Source organism: Petromyzon marinus, chromosome 29, assembly GCF_048934315.1.
Source record: "Petromyzon marinus isolate PM22_M1 ecotype Great Lakes invasive population chromosome 29, UKy_Petmar_22M1.pri1.0, whole genome shotgun sequence".
Lineage (NCBI taxonomy): Eukaryota > Metazoa > Chordata > Hyperoartia > Petromyzontiformes > Petromyzontidae > Petromyzon > Petromyzon marinus.
In genome coordinates, this window is record NC_133695.1 from 7,713,503 (window position 1) to 7,738,564 (window position 25,062).

Sequence of the window (25,062 nt, forward strand, 5' to 3'; positions counted from 1 at the left end):
AGGGGAAGGGAATGATACAGGGATAGGGATAGGGGATGAGATAGGGGTAGGGGAAGGGGATGAGATAGGGATAGGGGAAGGGGATGAGATAGGGGTAGGGATAGGGGAAGAGGATGAGATAGGGGTAGGGGATGAGATAGGGATAGGGGAAGGGGATGAGATAGGGGTAGGGATAGGGGAAGGGGATGAGATAGGGGTAGGGGAAGGGGATGAGATAGGGGTAGGGATAGGGGAAGAGGATGAGATAGGGGTAGGGGAAGGGGATGAGATAGGGATAGGGGAAGAGGATGAGAGAGGGGCTCTGAGATGTCGGGATAGCGCGGGGGATGCAGGACTGCAACTCCGTGGAGCTGCGTGTGGCTCTTTGGCAAGCAGCGCCGCAAATGTTGGCACGAGATACATATCGCACCACTGCCTCTTCACACCTCGTCCTGTGGCAGGACGGGGGGTGCCACGCGGTTACCGGTTCACTTCTCAATCGCCACTGATGTTAGCCGTGACCTGGAATTCAACAAAGTCGCACCTCTGGGTACCAGTCCAGCGCGCTGAGCATTACACCGGGGTAATGACTAACTCACTCCACGGCTTAGTTCCCTCCATTCGCTCTCCCTCTTTAATTCCACATTAAAACAAACACACAAAGCGTACTTGCACATGCTCAGAACTTTGTTTGTTCTAGCGCCTCCTGCTCTCATAGTATATTCGTCGTTTTTCTTCGATTCTCGTGTGCATCGTTTACAACCGTCATGTACCTCGTTAGTAGGTTGTGCAATATTCCTTAAGGGCCCTGCACTCGTTCTCTGCGATATTGATTCAGGGTAACGTTTTTGTTTTGGGGGGGAGGGGGGTGGTTAGGTCGCGTCAATGTGAATGTGTCGTACGCCCACCTCCACCCGGACACAGCCAATCGGCGAGGTTTGTCACGTGAACAGAAGGTACCCAAAAGTAGGACTACTTCAGCGCACCGATTGTGTGTCGAAGAGAAATCAAACCGCGCATTTGCGATTTGAGTGAACGACGTTCCGCCGGTGGTTCCAAGCATCATCATCGGGCGGGTGTGCGACACTACATTGACGCGACCTCACCCCAACAACAAAAACCCCACTTTATCACGAATCAAAATCGGAAGTGAACGCCTTCGAGTTCAACACGCAACACTCCCTCGGTGTCTTTGTCCTCGTGTTGTTGAAAAATAGCCGGGCAAATGGCGAAGCGGGACCCTCACCCGTGTATCAAATCAAATACACTGAAACATTACTCTCCCTCCTCCATCCTCCTCCATCCTCCTCCCTGCTCCTGCTCCTCCCTGCTCCCTCCTCGGCCGGCCCGCCCACGTTATTATTATTAGTAGTAGCGGAGCTGCTCACCACCACCATTTGTTTATCCGTCTATTCTTGAATTACCGCCAGCATCTACCGCCTAACTATAGCGGGCGGCATTATTTATTTATTTGAGAGAGGTTTGCTAGTTAATTATTTATTTTACCCCCCGCCGCCCCCTCGGTCTCTTGGGAGCGGCGTGGGATTCCTATCATAGCAACCCCCACTCCCTCGTCCCCCCCCCCACCTCCCCCGCTCCCTCTCATCTCCCACTGCTCTCCCCACACCCCCACACCCGCCCTTCGCGTGTGGAGCGCCGGGAGCGATGCGAGGAACGCGGCCCGAGGCCCACAGTGAACAGCGATCCTCTACACGCGCGTGTACAAAGACAAAGATCCACCCTGTAGCCTGAACAGAATGTAGGGGCAAGTGCTGCTAGCGAGCAGCACCCATGGAGGCCGGCACGGCACACGGGGAGCTGGGTGGCCAGCACCACACCGGGCCGCTCTATACACACATGTGTGTGAGAATGTATGTGCATATGTACATGTATGTGTTGTGTGTTTGCTTAGAGAGCCTTCACGCTCATCCTGGAGGCCTGGGATCAGGACAACGACACCACGGCAGGTGAGCGAGCCCTGGCGTGTTCCACCCCTGTTCATATAGTCCACCTTGACGTGCTCCACCCTCGTGTGCTCTTGTTCCATGCTCCACCCGTGTTGATGTACTCCACCTTGGCGTGCTCCACCCCTGCTGTACTTCCACCTAACCGGGCGGCGGTTGTGGCCGCCGAGGAGGAGGAGCCGTACCCTGGCTCTGCCAGGAGAAGAGAGAACAGCAAGTGTTGACTAATCACCATCCGTTTATTCCATCTGTACGGGGATAGAGTGTTGTCCCCTCGCGCAAGGCGTGGGTTTACTCCGGGTGCTCCAGTTTCCTCCTCCCACGTGAATAATAAAATGAATTAACACAGCACATTATTAATTAGCTGAAAACATCTTATTAATACAAACCTTCATGTAGCAGCAGCAGCAGGACCCTCCTGGAGAAGAAGAGTCCTACGACTCGGTGTGCGTGGCTTTCTAGGATAGATAAAATACATTCATTATTATTGTGATGATCATGTACCACCCCCCCCCCCCCCAGGCGGCAGCGAGTTGATTGAGCGCTCGGTGCACTCGGGGATGATGAACCCGGGCGAGGCGTGGCGCAGCCTGCAGCACCACGGCGCCACCGCGCACTTCCAGTACCGCGTGCGCGTGCGCTGCGACGAGCACTACTACGGCGCCGCGTGCAACAAACTGTGCCGTCCGCGCGACGACTTCTTCGGGCACTACACGTGCGACGCGCACGGCGACAAGGCGTGCGTGGAAGGGTGGATGGGAGCCAGCTGCAACCAGGGTACGCGTGGGTGCGGGTCGGGCGGGGGCGGGAAGGGGACTGTGGTCTATGATGATAATGATGATGATCGGTAGGGATCATGATGGGTAGAGATGATGATGATGATGATAATTATTAGACGGGATCTTCATCGTCATGAGGCGTGTGTTGATGGGTGGATGTGACCCAGCTCTAACCAGGATTGAGTCATCCTCCGGAGTTTTGGTTCAGGGATGATAATGGGTAGGGATGATGGTGAGTAGGGATGATGATGATGATGATTTGGGAAGCGAGACAGTGATGGGGTAGTTGTTACGGCGATGTTGATGACGAGACAGGAGTCGGATGCGGTGAGACTTGTCTGATGAAACGCATTGATAACGAGATGGGTGATGATACGTGACGCTGATTAAAGTGCGTAATCCGCACTCCCGAGGGCGTCAGAGTTGGACCGAATCCCCGGATGTCGCCGGACCCGGTTTAATTCGCCAGATTTTCTCACGGCCCCATCCGACGCCTGCGGTCACTCGTCGCTTGGCTCTGAACAACATCACGTGCCTGAGCAGTGAGCGCTGTCGACCCATTGGATCCCCCATACCCTCCCTCCCCGCCGTCTATTCCCCCTGTAACCGTCACCGGCCATCACGGTGACCTCCCAGCCGTGCATTCATTCGTCCGTACGAGCCCCGGTCACTGCCACCAGCAGCGGCCCAGTGCGGTGGGCACGGGGCCTGCCCTTTCCAATTCTCCTCCCCTCTTTGTAGCCCAGCGCCCGCGACCCTTCGGTTCGCGCAGTTCCACCGCCTGCACACTCGAGAGCTACGCAACTAAATGTTACTGAGAGGGGGGGGGGCGATGGCAGGAGGAGACGGGGGGAGATGGATTTGGTAGGTGCATGGAGTTGGGGGGGGGGGGTCCATCCACAGGTAGCTCCCTGTGTCCTTACCAACCACCCCCACTCTCCCTTACGGGCATCGCCTCGTGGGGTCTCATCGGATGCATCAGTGGCACTTGGCAGGTGCAACAAAGGACGAGAATCAGCCTGAGCCCCTGAGTTATGGACTGACAGGTTCAACCCGCAGCTCTAGCGAGGCCCCCGCGGGTGGTCGCTTCGCACGCGCGTGTGAAGCGACCACCCCCCGTGGCAGCCTTCATAGGTGTTCACTTAACAGCACTTGGTCTTTGTGTGCACGTGTGTGTGTGCTTACGTTCGTGTGTGTGCTTACGTTCGTGTGTGTGTGCTTATGTTGGTGTGTGTCTCCCACAGCAATCTGCAAGCAGGGCTGTGACGGGGTCCACGGCTACTGCAACGTGCCCGGGGAGTGCAGGTACACACCGGGCCTCTGGAGCGCGCCCGTGTATTGCTGCTGTGGCCGTGTTCACCTGTACGCACCCGTGTGTCCGTGTGTGTTCACCTGTATTCTTGTACACGTGTGTGCTGTTTGTTGCTGGCCACTTGGAGTTTTGGGCCTTTTGGTCTGTGTTCAACAGTCGTATTAAAATAAATTCTCACCTGCGTTCACCTGTATTCACCTGCGTTCACGTGTATATACACCTGCGTTCACGTGTAAACACGTGTTCACCTGTATAGACCTGCGTTCACGTGTAAACACGTGTTCACCTGTATATACACCTGCGTTCACGTGTAAACACGTGTTCACCTGTATAGACCTGTAATTCGCTCTCTGCCTCTGTGTGTCACGTGCATTCATCTCATGCAATTCCAGCTCCCCTGGTCATGACTCACTAATGATCCCTAGTGATCTATATCATATTACGCAGCCCTTGGCAGTCTATATCTGGGCATTGGCTCACTGATGATTCCTAATACAGAGAGATATGTCTCTGTTTCCCACCCCATGCTGCGGGCTACACACCGCGCCTACCTGCTGCACCTGTGTGGCCAAAGACTCAACATGTCATTCAAGTTCTCGCCCATTCATCAGCATGCGCGCACACACGGGCGCGTCCGTATGTCGGGAGCACTGGCGTAGTGGTTAGCGCGCTGCGCTACGAACCCAGCAACCCGGGTTCTTTCCCGTTCACGGCCAACACCAGTATACGATTATTTGTACCTGGTTGTGATATGTAAACATCGCCACTGGGGTGACAAAGGCGGCCGGGCGTGGTGTTTCACCACTCGCCCCCTCGTGTGCCGTTCCGGCCTTCCTAGGTGCTCGCTAACAGCACTTGCCCCGACAGTCTGTTCACGCTATAGGGGAATCTTTGTCTTTGTGCGTGAGCAGGGCGATTGGCGCGAGTTATCGCAGCCTCGCTCCGCGCGCAGCCCCGATAGCGCGCTCACGTGACCTCATCGCTCATCTGGGTGATTGTCGGGGGGATGAGGGGGGGCAAGGAGGTGGTCTAGGATGTCCTTGGAGGGAGGGGGCAGGGTGGTCTGTGGAAGAGGATGAGGAGGGCGAGGGTGATCTGGAGGGAGAGATTGGACCTAGGGGCTACAGGGTGGTCCAGGGGAGGATAGTGGATTCGGGGGGGGGGGATTTGGGAAGCGGGCGTAGGGGGGGGGGTCAGGTTGTGTAGGGGTGAGCGGGGGGTGGTGATGTGGGATGGGGGAGGGTGTCTCTGAGTTCCGTGCGTCCCGGAGTCCAGGGTCCGCGCTGCCGCTGCCACTGCGGCTCCACCCCCAGATAACGAGTCGTGGGAACCGATCCCTCGCGACTTTCACGGACGAGGGTGGGGATGGGGGGGGGGCTGGCTTGGGAAGCCTAATTACCCCCTTCCCTTGTCGAGAGTTGGCCAACGTCACGTGCGAGTGACCGCCTCCACAGCGCGCCTCGCCCGTTGGGGCCAACTCGTGACAAAGTGTCAGAGTCCGAGAGAAAGGCGGCATTAGGGGGCGGGCATATCGAGGATGTTGGGGTGAAATGACGAGGGGGGGGGGCTCCGTGGCGGGGATCTGGGGGTCTGGGGGTGAGGAGGAGGCCCAGCTGAGCTGTCGGTCGCGGTCGTCACGAGATGGCGCAGATAAGGTGCGTGGGAAACTCAGGAGCCAGGGTCACCCCCCACCCTCCCTCGGTTACCGTCCCCCCCCCCCACCCCCCCACTCCCACCACGGCCGCCCCCAGGCGTGAGAACGAGCAGAGACCAGCGGGCGCGGGCGGGTGTTTGAGTTGGGGAGCGGCGGTGTAGTGGCTAGCGCCCTGTGCTACGAACCTGGCCCCTGAGTTCGACTCTCGGTCACCATAGGTGGCGTATATTTGAACCGGACCTGGGCCCCCCTTAGGTCGACACAGCCTTAAATGAGCTGTGGTGTGTGTGTGTTAAACATCACCACTGGTCCTGGACACACCACCGCCTTGTGCGACGTGCCCGCCTTTATAGGTGCTCGCTAACAGCACTTTCCCCAACAGTCCGCGTGGACTACACGGGGGATCTCTTTGTGTGTCGTTGGCTTTGTGTTTAAGTGGTGCTGTCTGTTCGTGTGCGCTGCAGTGTGACTGTGAACTTGCGGCTCACCCCCCCCCCTCCACCCCCCCCCCCCCCCCCCCCCCCGCTTGCTAGGTGCCAGTACGGCTGGCAGGGAGCGCTGTGCGGGGAGTGCATCCCCTACCCGGGCTGCGTGCACGGCTCCTGCTCCGAGCCCTGGCAGTGCCACTGCGACACCAACTGGGGAGGCCTTCTCTGTGACAAAGGTGGGAGCAACTATGGGGCAACTCGGGTCATCTCGGCGGGAACACGGGGCAATTCAGGGGAAACTTGGGGGGCATGTTGAGCCAACACTACCACGGAGACCCGCGTCACCTTTATAAAGAAGCAGACGAGCAGAGGGCACTGCGGTAAAATTCGGTATTGTACTGTATTATGCTGCAATGTCTATGCTCCCCGCCGTCATACACCCGCTCTAACCAGTATGGTCAAATAACCCCCACGACCCGTACAAACAAGCGTTGGGGGGGGGGGGGGCTCATCCAGTCTTAAACGCGTACCTGGTGCAGTGTGCCAAAACATCGACACTGGGGAGACAAAGGCGGCCGGGCGTGGTTTTTAGCCACACCACCCCATCGTGCGGCGTGCCGGGCTTCATAGGTGCTCGTAAAGACCACTTGTCCTCAGCAGCCTATTAAAGGCTAGAGGGGCGATCTTGATCGTTGTGTGTGCGGTCAAACGGCCGGGCCTCCCTGACCCTTAACCCCCATCTCAAACCCAGACCTCAACTACTGCGGAACGCACTCGCCCTGCCTCAACGGGGGGACCTGCATCAATCCCGAGCCGGACGAGTTCGAGTGCGTCTGTCCCGAGGGGTGGTCGGGCCGCAACTGCGAGATTGGTGAGACGTCAACCGCTCAGTCTTGTCGATGCTGCAGCAATCAGTCAACTGATCAAGAAATGAATCAGTAACTAAATCGTTAAACCGGTCCATCATTCAGGTCAGCAGCCTGCCATTCAACGGGTCGGCTAAATTACGGCAAATCAAATTAACTGTCGTTCCATCAATCGCTAAATCTATCAGTTAAGCTGACAAACTGTGGATGAATCGATAACTTGATCAATTCCATGAAGCACTCAATCAGCCATTCCATCGATTGGCAAATCAAGCCGCCAGTCAGTCCGTCAGCAGTCGCCTCTATGTAATAATACAAAGCCAGGTGAGATGAGATGATGGGTCTCTCTTATGAGGGAGACTCGTGGAGGGATTGATGGTTGATCGTTCAGCTGGGTCCACACCTGTGGAGCTCTCTGCAACCCGTTGCGAGCATTTAGCAATGAGTTTCACCACGTGCACATTTTATTTATGGGTCGTTACAATCCTGAACGAGCTGCATAATTTCATCATTGCGCAACTGCTTGCTCAGATGTAGACAAAGCAGTTGCGGGCGAATGCGTGGCTGAGTGTGGAGTGCACCTGAGTTAGTGGGTGGATGAATGAGTGAGCAAGTTCGTCAGCGAGGTGAGTGAGCGAGTGAGTGGGAGGGTGGGTGATTGAGTGAGTGACAACTCATCGCACTCGTCTTTTTGGAAACCTGGCCGATGATGACGACTGCTGGATTGTAACCCAGCTAGCCGCGTGTGCAAACAGCCAACGCACAGCAGCCAGCCGGGTCTGTCCCATGACGCCCTCCTGCCAGAAGCGAGCATTCCACACACCAAGTGCACCTTGCCTGGCACGAATGCCGTTGTGACGTCACCGCCGCTTAGTGGTCACCGGCCGTTGCTGTTGTTGCTGTTGCAGCGGAGCACGCCTGCCTCTCGGGGCCCTGCGCGCCCGGGGCCACGTGCGTGGAGACGCCGCACGGATTCGAGTGCCAGTGCGGCCCTGGGTGGAGCGGAGCCACGTGCGCCGACAGTGAGGGCGCCACCTCACTCACCGCACTCACACTCACTCACTCACACGCTCACTCACCGCACTCACACTCACTCACTCGCTCACTCACTCACACGCTCACTCACTCACCTCACTCACCTCACTCACTCACACGCTCACTCACTCACTCACACGCTCACTCACTCACTCACACTCACCTCACTCACCGCACTCACACTCACTCACTCGCTCACTCACCCCACTCACTGCACTCACTCACTCACTCGCTCACTCACCCCACTCACCGCACTCACTCACTCACTCACCGCACTCACTCACTCACTCACACGCTCACTCACTCACACGCTCACTCACTCACACGCTCACTCACTCACTCACACTCACCTCACTCACCGCACTCACACTCACTCACTCACTCACCCCACTCGCACTCACTCACTTCACTCACTCACTCACACGCTCACTCACCCCACTGGCACTCACTCACTCACACTCACCTCACTCACCGCACTCACACTCACTCACACGCTCACTCACTCACACGCTCACTCACTCACTCACACTCACCTCACTCACCGCACTCACACTCACTCACTCACACGCTCACTCACTCACACGCTCACTCACTCACTCACACTCACCTCACTCACCGCACTCACACTCACTCACTCACACGCTCACTCACTCACACGCTCACTCACTCACCTCACTCACCTCACTCACTCACACGCTCACTCACTCACACGCTAACTAATGCACCCACTCGCTCACACTCACTCACTCACACGCTAACTAATGCACCCACTCGCTCACTCACTTCACTCACACGCTAACTAATGCAACCACTCGCTCACACTCACTTCACTCACACGCTAACTAATGCACCCACTCGCTCACACTCACTTCACTCACTCACTCGCTAACTAATGCACCCACTCGCTCACACTCACTCACTCACACGCTAACTAATGCACCCACTCGCTCACACTCACTCACTCACACGCTAACTAATGCACCCACTCGCTCACACTCACTTCACTCACTCACACGCTAACTAATGCACCCACTCGCTCACACTTACTTCACTCACTCACACGCTAACTAATGCACCTACTCGCTCACACTCACTTCACTCACTCACACGCTAACTAATCCACCCACTCGCTCACACTCACTTCACTCACACTCACACGCCGCACTCATTCAACGCGCTCACCCACTCAAACTCACCCCCCCATACTCTGTGCTCACTCACTCCTTCACCCACTCACCTGTGGAGCTCACTCACCCGCGAGTACAAAGCAACAAGTGACCCCCCCACTCCACTCCCCTTACTCACCCTGCCCCCCTCGCTGGCTGGGGTGTTGGGGATCCCCCTCCCCCTCCCGCTGCACCTGCCAGGGAATTATCGACTCATTAAGCCTCATCTCGTCTCCGCCGCGACCAGAGTTTACCCAACACCCCCTCCACCCCTCCCCATCAGCCTCCCCCCCCCCCCCCCCCCCCCCGCCGTCTCTACGCACAACACGTTTTCATAGTCGCTCACGTCTGAAATTACAGAGTTCGGATGCAGCCCCGCCCCCTCGACCACCACCCCCCCCCCCCCCCCACTGCGCCCCCCCTTCCTCCACGACCGCCCTCCTCCTTCCCCACTGCCCCCCCCCCTCGCCCATATCGCACTAATTAGCGACCAGACATGGGCTGTTACACGGTGGCGACATGAATGTTTTAGAGGCGTCTGAGTGATGAGGACAGAGCCCTTGGTGCCGCCTCTGGGCCCGCGGCCCCCATCTGCCTCCAGGTGCCGCTGATCCCCCTGCCCCCCTCCCCCATCCATCCCTCCCAAAAGGATAGCGGAGGGGATCAGGTTAACGAAGGGGGGGGGGGGGGAGTGCAGCATTTTACCTCCGCTGCTGAGCGATGAAACATCGATGAATAATGCAGGGGGCTTGGTGAGGGGTGCCAGGTGAGCTTGAGCCTGCAGGTAGGTGAAAGGGTGTTGGGTGAGAGGAGTCGGGTGAGTGAGGTGAGCCGCAGGTTACTACGCCATAGTGCCCGACACCCCCGTGTACTCTACTCACTTTGCGTCCTCTCGCCGCGTGTCCGCACACCCCTCGCCACGTGTCTCCTTCCCAGACGTGGATGACTGCTCGCCGAACCCGTGTGGACGCGGCGCCACGTGCCGCGACCTCGTGGGCGGATTCGAGTGCCTCTGCCTCCCGCAGTGGCGGGGCCGCACGTGCCAGCTCGGTAAGCGACGGGGGCAGGGGCTGCTGCCGTTGTTGGGGGTTGGTGGGGGGAGGGTGTGACGGGGATGATCGGGTTAGTGGGTGGGTTTTGGTACGTTTGTGAGTCAGTGGATGGGCGAGTTTGTGAATTGGTGGGAGTCGGTGGGTACATTTGTTGGTCATTGCGTGGACACGTTGGTAAGTTTTGTGGGTCGGTGGGTCGGGTTGTTAGTTGGTGGTTACATGGGCGAGGGGACCAATCACGAACACCACCACCAGCAACCCAAGGCCACAATTGTCACCACCGCGCCCACCGACCACCCTCCTCCGTGGAGCGTTGATCGCGCTGCGATGTCTCGCTGTGGACACACGGCGCCCGTGATTTGTGGTCGCGCTCGCGGGTAATTTCACTGCGGCCGTGGCTCCGCTTTCCAGCCCCTATTTCCATCGGAGCGCGGCCGCCACCGGTGGCCCCAAAAATAACCACGTGGGAACGGCCGCTCGGGCCCCGCAGGGACGCGCAGTTATGCGGGGCCACGCGCTTCGTGCCGCCCCCCCTGTTGCTGCTCCGTGACCCCTTCTGTGTCTGCCATTGCCACCCCCTAGGGGGGGCGGTTTGGTGGAGTCGAGGAATCCACCCTGGGGGGTAACCCCCCCACCCCCCTCCAGCTTCATACCCCCGCTTTTGTCTCACCTATCTTCCCCATGCCCCCCCTACTTCCCGCAACAGGCGTGGCGGATGCGCGGCGCCTCCGTAGAGACAAAAAAACTCATTCGTCATAAACACTGCGCTGACCTCATACATTCACAATAATAAATACGAGACGTTTCGGGCAATGGTCCTTTATTACAGCAGAAACCCGTCTCTTTAGAGTGACGGTTTTCATGAATAAAAGCAATGTAACCCTCCTCGTCGGGTTGAAATTCCACATTCCTCGGGTGAGGACCCAGTCTCTCCTTTTGCAGGACACCCACGGAATTCTCGCGAATGCGTGGCCTGTGAGTTGTGTCGTGCGTGTGGCGCAGCAGGTGCGTCTGTGCTTGATCAGCAACGTATGCCGGGGTGTCTCAGTTGAAGTGGGAGATTGGGTGGGTGTACGGGTAGGTGATTGATTGAGTGGCTGGACGAGTGAATGAGCAGGTGAGTGTTGGTGAGTGGATGGGTTTTGGGTGGCTGGATGGGTGAATAATTGGGAAGTTGAGCTGGTGGGTGAGTGAGTGAATGATTTATTAGTAGAGTTGGTGGGTGGGTGAGTGAGTGTGGGTGGGCAAGCAGGTGGGTGGGTGAGTGAATGATTGCTCGAGTTGATGTGAGAGTTGATGAGTGAGCACGTGGGTGAGCAGCGCATGTGCTCAGGCCCCACTAACCCACGTGTGTCCGTGCATGTGTGTGCATGTGTGTGTGTCCGTGCATGTGCGTGTGCCTGCAAACGTGTGTGCATGGCCGCGTGTGCAGACGCTAACGAGTGTGAACGCAGCCCCTGTGTGAATGCTCACTCCTGCCGCAACCTCATTGGTGGATACTACTGCGACTGCCTCCCCGGCTGGACCGGGCACGACTGTGACACCAGTCAGTGCCCGCACTGCATGCCCGGCCCCTGTGGCCCGCAACCCATCACGACCACCACGTGTCCCGTAGATTCGCCCTGCATCCTCATCCAGCCAACCATGCGCCTGTCCCACAATCCGCTGCCACGTCGCCACGGCGTGCCGATCTCTTCGCACCCGCAAACCCATCCACTCACTCGCCCACAGTCTCACTAGGTCACCGACCCTCTCATCCAACTGTCCAGTCACTCATTCGCTCGTCTGCTCACCCACTGGACCCTAACCCATTACTTTGCACCTAACCAACGTAACCCGAGGCGCTCTGTATGTCCAACCAACCTGCCTGCACTCTAACCAACACCACGAATAATACGTCCCCCACACTGTCCCCCCAAAGTATGCGATGACTAGTCACGATCCTGAGTTACAAGTCGATCGAAAATTTGACTCGTTTTTGCAATGTCTAGTTTTCACTGCCTTGTTTGTACAAGTCGTGTTCTCTCGTATCATCCGTCCGGTTCCGTGGGCTCCGCTATTCTCAGGGTTCATCCGCGTCTCATCCGCACAGTTCCACGTGCGCAACGTGAGCGTAGCCGTATATTCTGTTCCGGATAAATCCACCCATCGGCGCTCCCGCCCACGGCTCACGCACCCCCTCCACTCCGACGAGGCCTCTGGCGGTCCGCGGTGCGAATGTCGCCGTCCGGTTGGTTTTGGTCGTCAGGGTGGGACGAGGTTGCTGATCGTTGCCCTCCCGTTTCTCTCCCCCAGACATCGACGACTGCGTCGGGCAGTGCCGGAACGGCGGCTCCTGCACGGTACGCCCGCACCCCCCCCCCCCCGCTACAACCCCGCCTGCCCCCTATCACCATCACCGGAATCTCCCCTCCTGTGCCGTCTCCACTCCCGACGGCCACAGGGCCCCCCTCTTATTTAGGGATCCCCAAAGTTATATTTGCCTCTGTATTTGTGTCCGCATTTGTCTGTATTTATCCACATCTGTCTCTGCGTCTCTCTCCATGGCATTCTTTGTGTTCATCTCTCTGTGTCTCGTTATGTCTGTCCCTCTCTCTCGCACCGCGTCTCTCCTCGTCCATAATTCGCAATTCTGGCCACGGGTTTTGATTGGTCGGTGGGACTCGGCGCTCACACGGTCTCTGCCCGCAGGACCTGGTGAACGGCTACCGCTGCGAGTGTCGCCCGGGATTCTCCGGGCCTCTCTGCCAAGTCGGACCGGGGGGCGTGGTGGCTTCGGGTGAGACCGGAGCCGCGGGGGGCCCGTCATCACCCGGGGGCCCCGAGCCGTGCCCCTCTGGCGCTTGCTTCCACGGGGGCCGCTGTGTGTCCGAAACCGGGGGGACCCCCCGCTGCGACTGCCCCCCGGGGTTCGCTGGAGACCACTGCCAGGTGAGGGGGTTTCGGCTGCCGCTGCTGCTTTGTACCTGGGGTCTCGCTCGGTTTGGTGCGGAGTGAGTGCAGGGTGGGTGCGGAGTGAGTGCGGGGTGAGTGAGGAGTGTGGAGTGAGTGCGGAGTGAGTGCGGAGTGTGGAGTGAGTGCGGAGTGGGTGCGGAGTGGGTGCGGAGTGGGTGCGGGGTGGGTGCGGGGTGAGTGCGGAGTGAGTGCGGAGTGAGTGCGGAGTGGGTGAGGAGTGTGGAGTGAGTGCGGAGTGGGTGCGGGGTGGGTGCGAAGAGGGGAAAGCGCTCTCGGACCTCTGTATTCACGCCACGTACTGCCTGCCGCGCATTCACTGCAGTCACTGTGACAGCAACACACAGCCCCTTTCTCAATCCACTGCTGGACGAATGCCTCACCACGCCATGCCAGTAATAGGGGAAATGTGACCATACTTTACCACCTTGGTCAGTGAAGGAAAAGGCGGATGGGGTTGGGAGGGGTCCAGGATGAGTTCGGGTATCACTCGCCACTGACGTTAGCCGTGGTTGGGATTCGGACTCCCACAATGACAACGCGTGTGCACGCGTTTCTCCCAGAATGCCGTGGGGGTGTCCACGGGGGGCGACCCCTGCTCATCGGCTCCGTGCCGGAACGGGGGGACTTGCACCGCGACTGGCACCGGATTCGAGTGCTCGTGCGGAGAGGACCACGAGGGCGCGGATTGCTCCAAGCTGCGCGACCACTGCCGCATGGCTCCCTGCCAGGGTACGGTGCCATCATCCCCCCGCATCAACATCAACTCCATCGTAGTCACCAGCACCGCCATCACAACCATTCCCACCATCACTACCAGCCCCATCATCACCACCAGCCCCATCAGCCTCACCATCACCACCGCCATCACCACCAGTCCCATCATCACCACCAACCCCACCATTATTACCACCATATTACCAATAGCATAATCAGACATTCCAATATAGGTTACAGGTTCCAAGTAAAAACATCATTGGTCCTGACGACGCCACCCCCCCCCCTCCCCCCCATGTGGTCCGCCCCCACACCCCTCCCCCACCAAGTGATTGACAGTTGCACGGTGGCCGTGGCCTCCAACACGACGGCGGGGGGCGTCCGCTTCGTGTCTTCGGGGGTGTGCGGCCCCCACGGGCGCTGCGCGAGTCTCCCAGGGGGCCGCTTCAGCTGCTCCTGCCTGCAGGGCTTCACCGGCACCTACTGCCACCAGAGTGAGTGGCCTCCACAACGACAACAACAACAACAATGCCCCCCAGGACCGGGTGCAAGTGGGGTGTTGATGTTGGTGATGCTGTTGCTACAGTTGCTGATGATCCTGCATTGTTTAAGGGCGCTTTATAAACTTTAATTATTATTATTATTGCTGATGATGCTGATCAGGGCCAATGCGCCAACCAATGTCCCTATGGTCCACTGATGATCCTGCATTGTTTAAGGAGGCTTTATAAACTTTCATTATTGTTATTGCTGATGATGCTGATCAGGGCCGGTTCACCAACCAATGTCCCTATGGTCCGCTGATGATCCTGCATTGTTTAAGGGCGCTTTATAAACTTCAATTATTATTATTATTGCTGATGATGCTGATCAGGGCCGGTTCACCAACCAATGTCCCTTTGGCCCACCCGAGTCCACTCGCCTTCGCGGGGGTCGATCACTCGTCCCACTTTGGGGTCGCGATTCGAGTGGAGAATCTCGAATTATGTTGACATTGTGGTGAGGCGCGAGCGCCTCTAGTGGCTGCAGGGTTTCACGTGAGACCTGCGACACACGGCACCGCTCACGCATCGCGACATTGACCGGAGCCACTCGGCTCGGCGGACGTGTGGTTGTGTGGACGTGTGGTTGTGTGGACGTGTGGACGTGTGGTTGTGTGGACGTGTGGTTGTGTGGACGTGTGGACGTGTGGTTGTGTGGATGTGTGGACGTGTGGTTGTGTGGACGTGTGGACGTGTGGTTGTGTGGATGTGTGGACGTGTGGTTGTGTGGACGTGTGGATGTGTGGTTGTGTGGACGTGTGGACGTGTGGTTGTGTGGACGTGTGGACGTGTGGTTGTGTGGACGTGTGGTTGTGTGGATGTGTGGACGTGTGGTTGTGTGGATGTGTGGACGTGTGGTTGTGTGGACGTGTGGTTGTGTGGACGTGTGGACGTGTGGTTGTGTGGACGTGTGGTTGTGTGGACGTGTGGACGTGTGGTTGTGTGGACGTGTGGTTGTGTGGACGTGTGGTTGTGTGGATGTGTGGATGTGTGGTTGTGTGGACGTGTGGTTGTGTGGACGTGTGGACGTGTGGTTGTGTGGACGTGTGGTTGTGTGGACGTGTGGTTGTGTGGATGTGTGGACGTGTGGTTGTGTGGACGTGTGGACGTGTGGTTGTGTGGATGTGTGGACGTGTGGTTGTGTGGACGTGTGGATGTGTGGTTGTGTGGACGTGTGGACGTGTGGTTGTGTGGACGTGTGGTTGTGTGGATGTGTGGACGTGTGGTTGTGTGGATGTGTGGACGTGTGGTTGTGTGGATGTGTGGACGTGTGGTTGTGTGGACGTGTGGTTGTGTGGACGTGTGGTTGTGTGGACGTGTGGTTGTGTGGACGTGTGGACGTGTGGTTGTGTGGAAGTGTGGTTGTGTGGACGTGTGGTTGTGTGGACGTGTGGTTGTGTGGACGTGTGGTTGTGTGGATGTGCGGACGTGTGTGGATGTGCGGACATGCTCTCTCCGCTGCTGCTGTGTTCGCGTGCGTGAGCGTGAATCCCGACGTCCGGTGGCCGCGTCGTAAACATCTTTCCGCTTTCTCTTCCGCTCTCGCATTCCCGCCCGATCAGGACGGACACGAGGTGACGACTTTTCTTTCCGATTTCTTTTAAACCATCGTCCTCGTTCGTGGTCTCTCCACGCTTCTCCATCTCTCACGGTCCTGCGGGCACCGCCATCCGTCTCGCTTCCGAACTCATCTCATCGCTTCACCTCTGCCCTGGTCATCTTTTCAGCCGCATTGTCTCGCTTGTATGCCATTACCGTCGCCAGTCTCGCCCGTCGGCCCTTCGTCCCTCTCGGCCAATACCGCTCGCCCGCTCGGCGGCCAACGGGGAGTTTTCCCGAGTTGGTTCCCTCATTCGTGTTGGGTGCTTCTGACTCTCGGCGCTGTTCCAAGCGCGCTGTCTCCGTGCCCCCTCTGCCCATCTCATGGGCAACTTGCTCCGTGTTCACCGGCGTCCCGGGTTCCCGTCCGTACATCGCAGCTGGAAATGTTCGCCGATTGAAAACATTGTTTGTCCTTGACACGCATCGGGGGGGGGGTTCCGCTTGGCACGACCACGTGCTCTTATAGCCACGCGTTCTTGGATCGTGCACTGCAGACGTTTAATTTCTTAGAAGCGCGGTGGTGGTGGTGGCAGATGTTAAAACGAGACCTGGCTGGGTGTACGGACAAAGACAAAGAGCCTCCTATAACCTTAGCAGACTGTTTGGGCAAGTGCTGATAGCGAGCACCTGTGAAGGCCAGCACGGTAGACAAGGGGGTGGTGGGTGGCCAGCACCACACTACGGATGGAGAACACACACACACGTGGGTGCGCGGTAGGGGTAGGAGCAACGCACGGGAGGCTAGAACCAGGCTGAAGTTGTTTAGTCACACGAGGTCGGTCTCTTGAGACGAGGATCTGGGGAATGAGACTCAGATATGGGACAAGGAAGAGGTGGAGAGACGATGTCGTGGGGGACTCGGCAAAGGAAGGACAGAGCTGGAGAGCGAAGGAGACAAGAGAAGATGGGGAGACAGCAAGGCACGGGTAGAAGTTGTCCACCCACTGAATGACGATAGCGATGACGACGCTGAGAGTGTGATGGCGCTCCCTCGTTTCTCTCGCCCGTGACCCTGCGCAGACATCAACGACTGCCAGCTCAACCCGTGCCACAACGGGGGCACGTGCATCGACGGCGTGAGCGCCTTCCAGTGCGTGTGTCCCGAGGGCTGGGAGGGCGACCTCTGCCAGACCGGTGCGTGGCACGCGCGCACACACACACACACGTGCACACACGCACGCACATACGCAAGTACTTACGCACGACATTGCAATCACGCATCCGCAGAGCGCACACTGTCCACGCGCCCTGGCACACTCGCGTCGTGACGACTCTCGCGAGACACCCCCGCCACTCTTTATCCCAAAGCGCAATCACCGACGATCGTTCCCTTCCCCCCCACCACCACCACCCTCGGGCAGACATCAACGACTGCCACCCCAACCCGTGCCACAACGGCGGGCGCTGCCGCGACCTGGTCAACGACTTCCAGTGCCAGTGCCGCAACGGCTGGAAGGGACGCACCTGCCACTCACGTGAGCACCCCCCCCCCTTCTCCCCCTGAAGCCCCCCACCCCCCCGATCCTCGTCCAAACTCCACTGGTCCCAGCTCACCCATCCTGCCCCCCACCACCCTCTATCTGGGCTTGTTGGTACCAGCCCCCTCTCCCAGGGGTTGTGCAGACTCCCCCAAGTCTCATGTTCACCCCAGCCTCACTCCGTCAAACCTACGGGGGGAGGGGGGGGGGCTCCGTCGTGATGATGAGAGTGCGCGCATGTGTGTGCGTGTGGATTGATGTGTGTACGTGTGCGTCTTGAGTCTGTGCTATGAACCCGGCGACCCGAGTTCGATTCCCGCTCACGATCAATAACAGTGCTGGCCACCCACCCCCTTGTGTGCCGTGCCGGCCTTCAAAGGTGGTACTGGCAAACAGCACTTGCCCCAACAGTCTGTTAAAGCTATACGGAGGAGCTGTGTGTGTGTGTGGATTGATGTGTGTACGTGTGCGTCTTGAGCTGTGTGTGTGCGCTGTACAGCAGTAGTCTGCGCACTGCGATTACCAGCCTCGATAAACATTAGCGGTGAATATCTGCACCGGTCCTGGGCCTTTGCTAGGTCGCCTCAGCTTTAACTTTCTTACATGGACGGTGTGTGCACGTCAAGTGGTGGGGAGACAAAGGCATGAAGCTGGCCACACCACTTCCTCGTGCGCCGTCCCAGCCTGCAACCCCCCGGCTGTGGGGGCAGACCGGAGCGGGGGATCTTTGCGTGTGCCTGTGGACCAATGTACACGGCTGTGTGTGTGGCAGGTGAGAGCCAGTGCGATGAGACTGCGTGTCACAACGGCGGCACGTGCTACGACCACGGGGACTCGTTCGTGTGCCACTGCCCCCTGGGGTGGGAGGGCAGCACCTGCAGCGTGGGTGGGTACACGTCCACATGCACACTCACACACACGCTTACACACTCACACACACGCTTACACACTCGCTCACACACTCGCTCACACGCTCACTCACACGCTCACACACTCACTTACACGCTCACACACTCACACACTCACTCACACCCTCGCTCACACACTCACTCACATGCTCACTCACACGCTCACACACTCACATGCTCACTCACATGCTCACAGAAACACGCTTACACACTCGCACATTCGCTCACTCGCACCCTGCACACTTCCCACGGTTACACTCTCACGTAACTGCACACTCGCATACACAACCACTCGTACACTCCCGCGCTCGCACACTCGCACACGTCCACTTCCACGCCAGCATTCCCCGTCCCCCCGCAAGTCGCTTGCCGACATGCGCACGCTTTTTTCCATTAAGGCACAGACATTGATTGTCTCACAAACGCGACGCGCCCCTCCCCCTTGCCCCCCCCCGCCCCCCCCCAGCCAGGAACAGCAGCTGTGCGTCGAGCCCGTGCCAGAACGGAGGCACGTGCGTGGGGGGCGCCGACTCGTCCTCCTTCACCTGCGTGTGCCGCGACGGCTGGGAGGGGCCCATGTGTGCGCACAGTGAGGGCCCGCAGCGCACCACTCACGGGACACCGACACAGCCAGCGGACACTCCGCCCCAGTGCCCCCCCCACCCCACCGGACGCCACCACAACCGCCAACACCTCCACCGAACAGCAGCGCCACCAGCGCGGACACTTCGCCCGATGACCACCACCGCACACTACGACCGACGGGGTTTTGTCTGTGGTCACACTTAGGGGTCAGGGTAGGAAATGCTTAGGGTTAGGGGTTATAGTTAGGGTAGGATTAGCATTGGGATTAGGGTAGGGTCGGGTTCGTTTTGGGGTGAGGGGTTAGGGTTTCGGGGTAGGGTAGAATTTGTGTTCGTATTAGAGGTTATGCTTACGTGTTAGGGTAGAGTTAGTGTTGGGATTAGGGGTTATGGTTATGGGTTCGGGTCGAGTTAGGATTTGGAATGGGGTTCGTGTTGGGGTTCGGGTGGTAGTGTTTTTGATGAGCGTGAGGTTGGCGAGCCTGGCCCAGTGTGGCTGGGCTGGTGTTTTCCAGGCCTCTGGATCCCTTTGTCCGTCGCTCTGCCCCACCAAGTCGCTCCGCATTTAGCCGCCGTGTCGTGTTGCGCGCAGTGCCCGTCGCTTTACGTTATGGAATATTAATCATTCATGTCTCTCCGCTCTCTCCTCTCCTTTCGCTCCCACGTCCTGCCAAAGACACCAACGACTGCAACCCCCACCCTTGGTGAGTTGGATGTGAGCCACGCATTTTTTCCTCTTGTCTCCTTAAATAAACGCACGGAGCCACGGAGCTCGGGGGCGCCCGGCGCCAGCGGCGGGGGGCGCGGGGAGCCGTTGCCACTGCCCGTCGTTGGGTGGCGGCGGCGGCGGCGGCGGCGCACGCGGTGACACGGGATGACGAGAGCCAAGCCAGAACCTGGCGCCAGTGCGCGACGAGGTGCGTGACGAGTTTGTGCCCCTGCGCTCTCCTTCTGCCGCTACAGCTACAACGGCGGCACGTGCGTGGACGGGGACAACTGGTACCGCTGCGAGTGCTCCCCGGGCTTCGCGGGGCCCGACTGCCGCATCAGTGAGTGGCCGATGCCTTCGCCCTTCTCGTAACGCACGGAAACGCTCAGCCCGCAATGCGCAGCATCCTCCTCTCCGTTCTACTCATGGGCTTTTTGACCGTGGGCCGTGACCGTGTCCTTCACCGACGTCTCCTCACGTCGTTTCTCCGCTCCCGTCCGTCCATCGCGGCGTCTTTGAACCGAGACCGCTTCCGTCCCGTCCAGTGTTTGACGCTCACTCAAATCGTGGTCCTCCTCATCTCCCCCAAACCTAGGTTGTAAGAGTTGCGCGCTCACGAATGCGCTTACCTTCCGGTGGTGCCTCCGTTACTCTCTTGATGCACGGCAAGCCGTCCCGTGATGCCCAGCCTTGACCCTGCGCTGTGCCCGTGCCGTGCAGACATCGACGAGTGCCAGTCGAGCCCGTGCTCCGCTGGCGCCACGTGCATGGACGAGATCAACGCGTTCCGCTGCGTTTGTCCCCTCGGCCGCTCGGGAAGCCTCTGCCAGGAAGGTGAGCGACGCGACGGCGCCCACGGGCGGAGGTCGTGCCGCCCGTACCCCCCCCCGGTGAAGTCACCACATCGTGACCGGACCATCGGTGACCGTGCCTCCGTGACCACACCACCCGTCCGCGTCACCTGCGTCTCCTGCGTGCGGTGCATCAGCCGCGTCGGCCTCACCCGTGTCTCCCCTTGCCCCCCCCCCCTCCCCCGTTAGCCGCGCACGAACGGCCGTGTTTCCACCACGGGCGGCTGCGGGCGCACGGCTCGCGCTGGGACGACGAGTGCAACGCGTGCGAGTGCTCGGGCGGGCTCGTCAACTGCACCAAGGTCAGGCAGTCCACCAGCGAGCCGCTGCCGCCGCGGGGTTAAACGGAACATTGTTGCACGCGTATAATTGGGATGGCCAAAATGCGACGGTTATTGTTAAGTGACTATTAATGGGTGTGATGGTTATGAATGGGATGGCTCTGAATTGCAGGCTGGTTATTGTGAGATGGTTACCGTGGGACGGCTATAACAGGATTGACATTGAAAAAAAAGAAAATGCAAAGTTTGACAGGCTGGTCATTACGGGATAGGATGGTCGTTCTGAGAAAGCTGTGCCACATATGTCCCCGTGCCCCCCCTCCCCTAACCGAACTCCTCTGCCCTGCCCAGGTGTGGTGTGGCGATCGCCCGTGCTCGCTGAGAGGGGGGGCTCGGTGCGGCTCGCACCAGACGTGCCGCCCCGTGGGGCCGCGGGGGTGCCTGGCGCCCCCTTGCGCTGACTGGGGGGAGTGCTGGCCCCCGAGGGAGCCCCCGAGGGACGCGTGCCTCCCGAGTGACCCCCCACACAGCGACGCCCGCTGTTCTCGCATCACGCTCTACTTCAACCCGGCACACATGCAGCCGGTACGCACACGCGCGCGTGGGTGTGCGTGCGTACACGCGCGCGTGGGTGTGTGTGCACATGTCGTTGTGTGTGGGTGTATATGTCTGTAAGAACCCGGCGACCCGAGTTCGATTCCCATTCACGGTCAACATCCGTGACGATAATAATATGAACCGGTTCTGGGCCTCCCCTAGGTTGACTCAACCTCAAGTGTGAGTATTTGGTACTCGGGAGATAAAGGCGGCCCGGCGTAGTGCGAACCAACCAACCCCTCGTGTGCCATGCCGGACCTTCATAGATGCTCGCTAACAGCACTTGCCTCAACAGTCTGTTAAGGCTATACGGGCGTGGGGGGAATCTTTGTCTTTCTGTTGTATCGGTTGATGCGGTTGCGCGTCCACGTGTGTGCGCTAGCCCCGTCACAGTGAGTGTAGCCCCACGTGTGAGCTGTGATCCTGTCGCCCCCCCCCACACTCGCAGGGCCTCACGGTGGAGCAGGTGTGCTCGGAGCTGCGCTTTTCGCCGGCGATGCGGGACCTGTCCCCCGCCCGGCCCGTCGTGCTGCTTTGTGAGGCGGCCACACCGGGGCCCGGCCAGGTCACCGTCACCGTGGTGAGTGCGGCTCCACCGGTTCATGTTTACGCCACCGATGTCGGCGGTTGCCGGGTTACCACGGCCGACATCGATGGCGTGAGGGGAGGGGGGGGGGTAGTGCCATGCGCCAACCACAGCACCGCCACTCCCCCACGCGGACAGACCCGAGCGCATGCGCATGCACACCTTAAACACGCAGGGTCAATCGCAAAGTGCAGTACAACAATAGATTTGCTGCACTGCCCTCTGCTGTGTAGATATAAGGTCAAGGTGGAGGTTCAGCCCTGCAATTGCTGGCTCGCACCACTGCCGTCGGATGGGTCTCCACTGCAGGGATCTAGAGACAGCCCCCTGACCCTAACTGTGACCCTTTTCTCGACCCTTGCCTTCAACCCCAACCCCACTCCGCAGTCCGTGGGCAGCGTCCTGTCGGGATCCCGCGGGGGACCAGGCCCCCAGGGCCCCGGGTCACTGCGCGACGTCACGGGACAGCTTCTGGAGGCGATCCAGCAGCTGCAGGTGAACGGCACGGCGCTCAGGGCGCTGGCCGAGGTCAAGGTGGAGATTCTGGACCGCGCACCCCGGGAACCAGGTGAGAGGGTGGTGTTGAGGACGTCTGCGATGGTGCTGATGCAGTGGGCGATGGTGCTGATGTCGTGAGTGATGGTGCTGATGAACTGAGTGATGGTGCTGATGCAGTGGGCGATGGGGCTGATGTCGTGAGTGATGGTGCTGATGCAGTGAGTGATGGTGCTGATGAAGTGGGTGTTGGTGCTGATGCAGTGGACGATGGTGCTGATGTCGTGAGTGATGGTGCTGATGCAGTGAGTGATGGTGCTGATGAAGTGGGTGTTGGTGCTGATGAAGTGGGTGATGGTGCTGATGCAGTAGGTGATGGTGCTGATGCAGTGTTGTAGCCGTGACGGTCCCGATTATGATTTTGCTAATGCTGCTGCCCTCCAGGCTTCCTGCTGCCGCTGCTCGCCGTGCTCATCGGGGTGCTGTGGCTCGCCTGCCTCCTCGCGCTCGGCCTGCTCTGGCTCTGCCGCCAGCGCCGCGCAAAGGAGCACAAGGCCTTTGTGTCCGTGCTGCCGGCCGAAGTGAGGTCTCCGGTGACCATCGCCCCCGGCGGCCCCGGTGTCGATCGCGCCACCGGCGTCACCGCCGCCACCGCCACCACCGCCACCGCCACCTCCAACAACCAGCGACTGCCGCTCGACCGCATCAAGAACCTGATCGCTCGGGCCGACCCAGGGGCCACAGAGAGGGGCGTGGGTGAACACGACCACAACCACCACGATCACCGCCACGATCATAACCACGACCATCATCACCACCACGATGAGGAGGACGAGGATGAGGAGAAAGTGGCCCTGAGGCCCGGGGCCTGCGGCCTGCGGCCCGACGTTCTGGCGGCCGTGGACAGGAAGTCGCGACTCCCTGCGGCGGCCACCGCCGTGGAGTACAGGGCGTCGGGGCCCGGTGTGGGGCCCGGCGGGGAGGGGCCCGGAGGCCCAGCGGCCTCCATCGTCGCCCTGCAGCCCAAGCAGCCCAACCGGCTCCCCAAGAGGGACAACCGCGTGTGGGGGTCGCAGCGCGCCGAGGACCTTGTGTGACCCCCCACACCCCACGTCTCTTGTAATTATTTCCTTGCTCATAGCGTCCCCGAGTAGATAATGATGATGAAGATTTAATTGACCCTGCTCCCTACCCCTGGACTGCGGAAAGGGGAGATTGAGTGGTAAAACACTGCAGGAAATTATTCAGAGCTGGCGTCGTGACCTGGAGGCATGGTTCATGCTGGCACTGTGAGCACCAGATTGGAGGAGTGGCCTTTGCCAAGACTGCACTGTCATGGGGATGAAGACGGCCAACAACACTCGCGCCCTACCCCCAACCAACTAGCCAACCACCCACGAGAACCAGCCCTCCCACTCACCTTAACCCTTCCTACCCTGGAGACACAACTTCCTGTGCTTCTCCAGACCCTATTTACTTTTCGTTCCATTTTCAGGTTTGGTGTTAGCAGCGCAATAACCGTGCAGAGATGTGGCTGGGGTTTGGGTTAAGGATAGAGCTGGGTCAGGGCTCCTGATTGGCTGCAGTGCTGTTTTCTACAGCAAGGGGGGAGCGCGTGTCCCACTGCAGCGCACGTGGCATGCGCGGTCCCCCTCTGGGGAGCGAGGCCAGCGACTCCGTGGCCAGGCTACGTGGGGTCGGGCCAGTGTCTGGTTCTGACTGTTATTCCTCTTTCCACTGCACAACCGAGCCAGCTCTGGCACGGCCCAGGAGGCGCCACGTTCATTCACTGCAGGAGCCCAGCCGTGTCCCACCGATATCACAAGCAATGAACGAGTCGCGAGTCGAGACTCGTGCAGATGACGCCGTGACGGTGGTTCCCCGCTGTGCGCCAACCGACTTCGCTCGCAACGACCGCGCCATTAGCTCCGCCCCTGGCCCTGCTTGGCCTCGAGCCAGATGCAGACGTCTTGTGACGGTCAGGTCCTGACTGGGCACGGAAACTAGCCAGTGGAGAATCTGCCGGCACCGCGAGGGCCCCGCGTTGACTCGGCTCAGATGAGCCAGTGGAGAAGGGAGCAGTAGAGGGACCTGGGAGCCTGGGGTCGCGTTCTCAGAGTCGAATCCCCGTGGTCCCAGGTCGCCGCACTCGGTGGAAAATTTGCGCGCTTTGTTTTTGCACCACGTGACCGATGTAGAAGAAAAAAAACAAATGTATGGTTATTATTTAATTATTTAAATGCATTAGTTACATTAGTGCAGTTAACTGCGGCCTCTATTTAATGCGGTTTTTTTCTATTTAATTTAAGAAATGTTATTCTCTACACTGCTATTTGTAAAACTTTTTATAAATTTTAAACTGATTAAAAAAAACACGTATTTTTCTTCCCAAATCGAGAGTATATTTAGGCGAAGCTGCCTGCTTTTGTCCGTGCGTTGTTGTTGTTGGGCAGAACCGAGCGGCGTTGAGTGTCAGACTTAAAGAGGCCTCCCCCTGGTCACCGCGAAAAATCCCCGCGATCTCT

General features: G+C 59.0%; 1 protein-coding gene and 1 long non-coding RNA gene across 3 annotated transcripts in view; one reads left to right on the forward strand and one right to left on the reverse strand.

The window, feature by feature from the left end:
* The window catches only part of LOC116947237 (protein jagged-1-like), a 32,169-nt gene extending 7,213 nt beyond the window's left edge, over positions 1-24,956 (forward strand). The window contains exons 3-26 of one of the 2 annotated variants that reach the window (XM_032962753.2): positions 1,892-1,946; positions 2,466-2,720; positions 3,967-4,027; positions 6,222-6,352; positions 6,868-6,987; positions 7,891-8,004; positions 10,120-10,233; positions 11,668-11,781; positions 12,531-12,577; positions 12,927-13,166; positions 13,751-13,919; positions 14,234-14,398; positions 17,069-17,182; positions 17,410-17,523; positions 18,299-18,412; positions 18,901-19,023; positions 19,695-19,722; positions 19,982-20,067; positions 20,448-20,561; positions 20,768-20,880; positions 21,211-21,444; positions 21,905-22,036; positions 22,430-22,610; positions 22,982-24,956. In XM_032962753.2, coding sequence (XP_032818644.2) covers positions 1,892-1,946; positions 2,466-2,720; positions 3,967-4,027; positions 6,222-6,352; positions 6,868-6,987; positions 7,891-8,004; positions 10,120-10,233; positions 11,668-11,781; positions 12,531-12,577; positions 12,927-13,166; positions 13,751-13,919; positions 14,234-14,398; positions 17,069-17,182; positions 17,410-17,523; positions 18,299-18,412; positions 18,901-19,023; positions 19,695-19,722; positions 19,982-20,067; positions 20,448-20,561; positions 20,768-20,880; positions 21,211-21,444; positions 21,905-22,036; positions 22,430-22,610; positions 22,982-23,634 — 3,591 coding nt within the window. In that variant the 3' untranslated portion in view covers positions 23,635-24,956. The remainder of the gene's footprint in view (positions 1-1,891; positions 1,947-2,465; positions 2,721-3,966; positions 4,028-6,221; positions 6,353-6,867; positions 6,988-7,890; positions 8,005-10,119; positions 10,234-11,667; positions 11,782-12,530; positions 12,578-12,926; positions 13,167-13,750; positions 13,920-14,233; positions 14,399-17,068; positions 17,183-17,409; positions 17,524-18,298; positions 18,413-18,900; positions 19,024-19,694; positions 19,723-19,981; positions 20,068-20,447; positions 20,562-20,767; positions 20,881-21,210; positions 21,445-21,904; positions 22,037-22,429; positions 22,611-22,981) is intronic. The other variant, XM_076070376.1, reaches the window with a different exon arrangement.
* Positions 591-9,318, reverse strand: LOC142929312 (uncharacterized). Its single transcript, XR_012945591.1, has 4 exons — positions 9,255-9,318; positions 7,815-7,974; positions 2,333-2,401; positions 591-2,135 (listed from the first exon to the last, which is right to left on the reverse strand). It is a non-coding gene; the product is annotated as an uncharacterized LOC142929312 (long non-coding RNA).
* Positions 24,957-25,062: the final 106 nt, after the last annotated feature.